The sequence below is a fragment of the Eriocheir sinensis genome, chromosome 10, assembly GCF_024679095.1.
Source record: "Eriocheir sinensis breed Jianghai 21 chromosome 10, ASM2467909v1, whole genome shotgun sequence".
In the NCBI taxonomy this organism is placed as follows: domain Eukaryota; kingdom Metazoa; phylum Arthropoda; class Malacostraca; order Decapoda; family Varunidae; genus Eriocheir; species Eriocheir sinensis.
Window position 1 is genome coordinate 22,774,281 of NC_066518.1, and position 7,106 is coordinate 22,781,386.

The following is a 7,106-nucleotide window of genomic DNA, read 5'->3' on the forward strand; positions in this document are numbered from 1 at the left end:
CCTGACAGGACAAACACTAACAAGAAGGGTGACATATACAACAGTGTAAACATCTCATAGGACAAACGATAACAAAAAGGGGAAACAACGAGGGTAAAGGAAAACAGATACCCAGACTCAGAAACAGAAAACAGATACCCAGTAGGCGTGGTCAGAATTGGGGACAACCATTCAAAAAGACTCTGAACCTGTGACGTCAGTCGTGGCGACATGTTATAAGCCAATAATTTAACAGAAAAGTCTGTGGGAGTCTCTTAAGAGTGAATCACGAATAGCAGGAGAAGTAAAACAATACAACATAATGAGCGAGCCAATGGGTGTGACAGGAAGTATTGGCCACTGGTTATGTAGAAAATTAAGGCGTGTCAAGGATGTAAGTCCGCCTCAAGCAAAGAAAAATGTGACCTAGAATTCAGTGGTATGAGCAGACCGAGCTTGGTTCTCGCCTCAAGCAGACCTGCTACTCACTCAGCTGAGAATGGCTATTGTGATCTTAAGCATGAGTAGAAATTCGAGAATCTAAGGGAAACCGACTGTATTGTCCTGGAGATTATAATGTAAGAGATGTGTAGTAGGATTGTGAGTGGGACAGGATTGTGATTATTTTATTGCGATGTAAAGCAAAGGTAGAGACTTGTAGTAGATTATACTATAGGAATGTGGTATTAGGATTTGGGAGGATAGTACATAATGATTGTGATGTAAGCATAGAGATACAAACCACTGCTTGTGGAACGACGAGTGTTATTATTATTGGCAACAATTGAGCACATATTGTAGTATTATGTTTAGGACATGTCGTTTGTCATATGTTGCATCCATTGCTGAATATGCCAGTGTTATGATCGTCTGAGCATAGAATGTTGCGTAAGGCAATTACTTTAATTTAATTTTAAATTAGTGTATATTTTCTTTTTCCCTTGTTTATTTATCCCCGAACACCAGTCCCCAGTAACAACTTAAACCGGATCACGCTACCAGGGATGCGAGACATTGAGATCATTTATTGAGTAATTAATGAGTGATAAAAGAATTGTTTTGATACAAGTTAATGCAAATGAAATAAAATATAAAGATTAAATACAAGAAAAGAAGGGTCCAAAACATCGCCTATGCCCTTGCTGAATCTCAATTTATCTAACTTAAAACCGGTGGTACGTATTCTACCTGGCTGTTTTACAACCGAAACCTTATTTACAAATATATACAGAGAGAGAGAGAGAGAGAGAGAGAGAGAGAGAATCTTTATTTCCAAGAATCTAATATATCAATTTCCCTTCCTGTTCTTTGTAATATTTTTCATACTGTCCTCCTGCTCTCTTTTTCTTCAAACTTTACTTCGATTCTTTTTACCTTTTTTTAAATGATCTCAACTTTCCTCCAGTAGTTAGTCTTTTTTCTTCTCCCTAAAAAATGACTCCCTTCTACGATACTTTTTGTTACCAACCAATCTTATTTCTCTTTTATTATATCACCGTTTTCTCCTCCTCTTCTTTGCTTACTTTCCATGCATCTCATGGTGTACAGCAATATATCATCTTTATTCTTCCTTTTCTCCTTCCCCTCTTTTTTTGTCTCTTCTGCGTCTTCCATCTCCTCCTCTTCCTCCTCCTCCTAGTCCTCGTCCTCGTCCTCCTCCTCCTCCTCCTCCTCCTCCTCCTGCTCCTCCTTCCTCCTCCTCCTTTCCATTTTTTTCTCCGCCCTCTCCTCCTCCTCCTCCTCCTCCTCCTCCTCCTCCTCCTCCTCTTTCTCTTCCTCTTCCTCCTCCTCCTCCTCCTCTTCACCCACGGTCTCCTCCTCTTTCTCCTATTCCTGTTCATGATTTTCCATGTTTCCATTTCTTTCCGCCTCTTCTTCCTTTCTTTCCCTTACCTCATTATTTTCCCAATTCTTTATCGTTTCCTTTTTATATTCATTTCTCTTAAATCATTTTTCTTGCAAGCATCTCCGTCTCTTCTTCCTGCTCATATGTTTTGCATTCAACTTATGTTCTTTGTTTTTTTACTTTTCCATAACTTCAATTTTTTTGTTCATTCGCTGTTTTGTCCTGTGGTCTTTTTGTATTACTTTCTTATTCACTACCATTTAAAATTTTCTCCCCTTTCCTCTCTTTTCTTGATTTCTTTATCTTCGTTTTCTCTTTACTTCTTTTTATTTCTATATTTTCGTCTTTGTTTCCACTATCTTCTCCACTTACTTCTTTTCCTTCTCCCACTCCTCCTCCTGCTGCTCCTCCTCTTTTTTTTTTTCTCTCGCTTTTTCTTTATCATGTTTTTTTTCTTCCTTTATTTCTTCTTCTTCTTCTTCTTCTTTTCCTTCGTCTTCTTTTTCTTCTTCTTTTTCTTTCTCGTCCTCCTCATTCGTGATGTGGGGCCAAGGCAGAGTGGTAGAGATTTAAGGCTGAAGCATGAGTGTTTCACAAACTGACGAAGATTTACTTATTCAAGGTTTCCTGCAGAGTTTGACTTGTGCGTTTTCTTCTTTCCTCTTCCTCCTATTCCTTTCACCCTCCTCCTCACCTTTCGTCCCCATTTTTGTATCTCTCTCATCTTTCCTTTCCTCCTTTCCTATCCCAGTTTCCTGTATTATTTCTTCCTCCTTTTGACTGTGCCCTGCGGGTCTCCTTCTTCCTTCCTATCTCTTTTTCTGTTCCTCTTTCTCAACCATTTTCCTTATTTTTTCCCACTCTCCTTTTTTTGCTACTGTCTGCTTCACTATTCTCATTTTCAATTCAGCTTCTCTAGCTTCATTTCCTTTGTCGTCCCTTTTTCCCTTTCCCTCTTCCCTCATTTTACACTCTTACTTTACATCAATTCAGTTTTCAATTCCCAGCGTCCTCTCTTCCTCTTCTCTCTTCCATTCTTAACTATATTTTCTTGCACTGATTCCCATTCCCCGTACTCTTCCCTCAAACCTTAGCAAATCCTTCCTTACTATGTTCCTCGCTTCTCTTCTCAGCCAATTATCCTTTCTCCAAACTACGATTCATTTCCCCGCTCCTCTTTCGACACTCAGCTTCCGGTTTTTCCTCTTATTTCAATTCATCTTCTCCTAACCCTTCTACTTTTCCTGTTTCCTATTTTCCATTTCCCCTTTCCACGCATCTTTCCATCTTCCTATCGTCCTGAGCACGTTTCCCATCTTCCTTTTCTGACACCACCCTTCATCTTGCTTCCGTTTTTCCTATACTCCTCATATTTATGCTTTTAACCTCCATTCTCCAACCTCTCCTTCCTACTCATCCTATACCCTCGACCAAACCGAAAAGCGTTTGAAAATGCGCCTAAAGAATCCGAGATCCTTATGTCTTAAGAAGAGGTTCGTGACTTAATCCCTTTTGGAATGTTACGTTTGTTAATTATTGTTTGATTACACCTTTATAATCGAAGCTAATTATTGTAGATAATTATTTTTCATATCTATACACTTTTTTCATAAATACAGCAGTTCTTTTGTACCACAATTCTTGTATTTTAAGTTAGTATATATTTCATTCCTCTCGTGTATGATATTTTTGTATATTCTAGCCGTCTGTCAGTTGTCCTTTATATTTTCTTTAGTGTTCTATATCTATATCACTGCCTATGATTTTTTTACTATATTTCATTTTGTTACATAACATTTTCTATATTCCTCCTTTCCCACTATCATGTGCTGCTGGATTCGCAGTTGGGACTGATATAACCACTCATACACATTTGAAAATGGAATGGGAGAGCAACTGTTTCACGAATATAACTCAAAAAGTATATTGATTTTTTTTCTTATGCCAAATTACGCTGTTATACCAATCTTTTCGTTTGTCATTTCCATACTTCCATTTTGCAACCAACTTCCCAATTTTCTATCTATTGTTAGCCTCCCTACGATACCTACACGATTTCCATCCACACAATAGGTCACCACAAGGGAGTAAAAACTGGAGAAACCACTATTTAAGGACTCAATCACAGCTTCGAACATAAAACCTTCCTTCATTCCTTTATCACTTCGTCTTATTCCTTTTATAATTTTTTTATCTCTTTTCTCCAACACTCCTTCTTGCTCACCCGTCTCTCTTTTCATGCCCTTTTTCCCTGCTCTCCCTCTCACGCACGCACGCACGCACGCACTCACTCACTCACTCACTCACCCTACTATATTCAATCTATATTTACCTCCTCTTTCCAATTTACCTCCTCTAATCATCTTTGTCATTTTAATCTTTGCATTGCTTCGCCTTCTCCTATTCCATGTCCTCTTTTTCTTCTTCTTGTTCTTCTTGTTTTTGTTCTTCTTATTGTTCTTCTTCATCCTGTCTTTCTTCTTCTTCGTCTTCTTCTTCTTCTTTTCCTTCTTCTTCCACTCCTCCTCCTCATCTCCCTACTCATCCATTTAGTTCGCCTCTTCCTCTTCTTTATCATCCTCATCAGTGTGTTCCTCTTTCCTATTCGTGTTCTGCTTTTCCCCGTTCCCCTGTTATTCGTTGGCGTCGTAGTTGTTGCCGTTCACTTACTCCTCTTCCTTCTCTTGTTAGCCGGTGATCTTACGTCGCACGCAATGATCATTAAATACCTCTTAACGTGTCAAGCAAGCTTTCCCACGCCAGAGTTCCATATTGCATCAGTCTCTCCTACTTCCTCACTCTCCCCTCGCCTTTCAATTATATTCTCTTTTCCTCCCTTCGTTATTTTTTATCTCTTATTTTCTACTCCATTTTACTCATCGTCGTACGATTCTTATTTTTTATCGACTTTCTTTTAGTGTTACCGGTATGCTTGTTTTAGTAATCGTGTTTCTACTGGTGAAGTTTCTTTGTTCCCTGTATTTTCTGCCTTTTACTCTATCTCAGCAACGGAGTGTGTGACTTTGGGTGTATGCGCTCCCACGCGCGAGTGTGTATGTCGAGGGTGGGGGTGAGGGGGGGGGGGGAGTGGAGGGGGATGTACACACCGTGTGTGGTCTATATCCTTTTCTCTTTCTCTATATTCCTACTCTTCTTCCCACTTCCATCAGTTTTATAAAAAAATTTTACCTCTAACATCCTCTCTCTCTCATCTTCCATTACACCTTTAACGTTCTCTCTCCTAGCCCGTTATGCATTATTTTACTTTCTCTCTTCTTATTACATCATTTTTTGCCTTTAGTGTTTCCCCTGAATCGTATATCATGCACAGCTTAGTGCTTCTTCTTTAACATTTTTTCTTCCACCGTACTTATTAATTCCTTGTTTATCATTAATTTGTAATCTCTCTTAGTGCACCCTTCTTTATTCCTCTACTACTTCAATAATAATAATAATAATAATAATAATAATAATAATAATAATAATAATAATAATAATAATAATAATAATAATAATAATAATAATAATAATAATAATAATAATAATAATAATAATAATAATAATAATAATAATAATAATAATAATAATAATAATAATAATAATATTATTATTATTATTATTATTATTATTATGTGAGACATGGACACTAAATGTGGACTTGGAGAGGCTGATTGATGCCTTTGGTAATAATTGTCTATACAGAGTCGTGGGATATCGCTGGAATGACTTTGTCAAACCGGCGACTAATCCGAGAGACTGAATCGACATATATTACCTGCACAGTAAGTCTCCCCAGCTCCGGGTATACGGGCACGTGGCACGTTATCCAAAAGGCGACCCTACTCATCGGGATGTCTCTGTAAGAGACAATTCCGAGTGGAGGAAGCCAAGAGGCCGGCCACGGAGTTCGTGGCTTGAGCAAGTTGATAGATCCTGCCAGGAGGTAATCAGGATGTTAAGGGGGCCTGCGTGGAGACTCGCCCGGAGGGACCCCCGGACTTGGTGTCGTAAGGTGGGCGAAGCGACGCACCCCCAGGCGTATGTCGCTATTGATTTATTGTTATTATTATTATTATTATCATTATCATTATCATCATTATTATAATTATTAGTCGTAGTAGTATGGTAATTATTATTATTATTATTTTCATTATTGTTTTATTATTATCATTATTATTATTATTATTATTATTATTATTATTATTATTATTATTATTATTATTATTATTATTATTACTATTATTATTGCTATGCTTATCATTATTACTATTATTATTTTTTATTATTACTATTATTATTATCAAGATTATTATTATAATAATAATTATTATTATTATTACTACTATTATTATTATTTGTAATAGTAATAGTAATGTCCTTCTCAACATAGCTACCTCCCTTTTTAACCGTATATTCCTCTCCTCTTTTCTTATTTCGTATCATTATTATTATTATCATCATCATCATCATCAACGTCGTCGTCATCGTCATCGTCGTAGTTGTTATCGTCTTTTTACCTTCTACTTCTTCCCCTTATCCTCCTCTTCCCCATTCTCCACACATAAATTTCTCTTAACCCTTTCATCTTTAATGATTTCGTCCCATCTTTACTAGTTTCCTCTTGCCTGAATCCCTGATTCAATTATTTATACTACTTACCTCCACTTACTCTGCACCCCACGTCGTTCTTCTCGCCCAGCTCCACGGGTGATATTCTGGTTATGATTTCTATCTTGGTCGGCGGAACTGTGGGAAGAGAAGATGAGGAGAACAATAAGGAGAGATCGCAAACACTGTAATGTTGTTTTAGCACTGTGTGTGGTGGTGGTGGTGGTGACCGTAATAGTGGTGAGGTTGGTGGTGAGGGGTAAGGGTAGTGAAAGTGGAGTTCATGGAGGTGGTGCTGGCGACAGTGATCATTGTTGCAAGGACATTAGATCACGCTTTACAAATGTTATACAAAGACAGCGTTTCATTAAGTTTTTTAATATCAACTGTAGCATTTATATAATGTAGGAGTGTGAAACAAAGACGCAAAGAAAAAAACTCGAGAGTAAAAAGGAAAAGGGGAGAGAGAGAGAGAGAGAGAGAGAGAGAGAGAGAGAGAGAGAGAGAGAGAGAGAGAGAGAGAGAGAGAGAGAGAGAGAGAGAGAGAGAGAGAGAGAGAGCGGAGGGGTGGAAATGGAAGGGGGAACAGCGAAAATGGAGAAAACCTGGGAAAGAAAAAAAAGAGTGGTGGGAGAAAATAGAAAAAGAGGAAGGTTAGGAGGGAAGAAGGGAA

General features: G+C 37.9%; 1 protein-coding gene across 1 annotated transcript in view; it reads right to left on the reverse strand.

The window, feature by feature from the left end:
* The window catches only part of LOC126996371 (hemicentin-1-like), a gene marked incomplete at its 5' end in the record, with an annotated part of 130,842 nt that extends 124,271 nt beyond the window's left edge, over nt 1-6,571 (reverse strand). Inside the window, 1 exon segment of the mRNA XM_050856741.1 lies at nt 6,485-6,571. Coding sequence (XP_050712698.1) covers nt 6,485-6,571 — 87 coding nt within the window.
* Nucleotides 6,572-7,106: the final 535 nt, after the last annotated feature.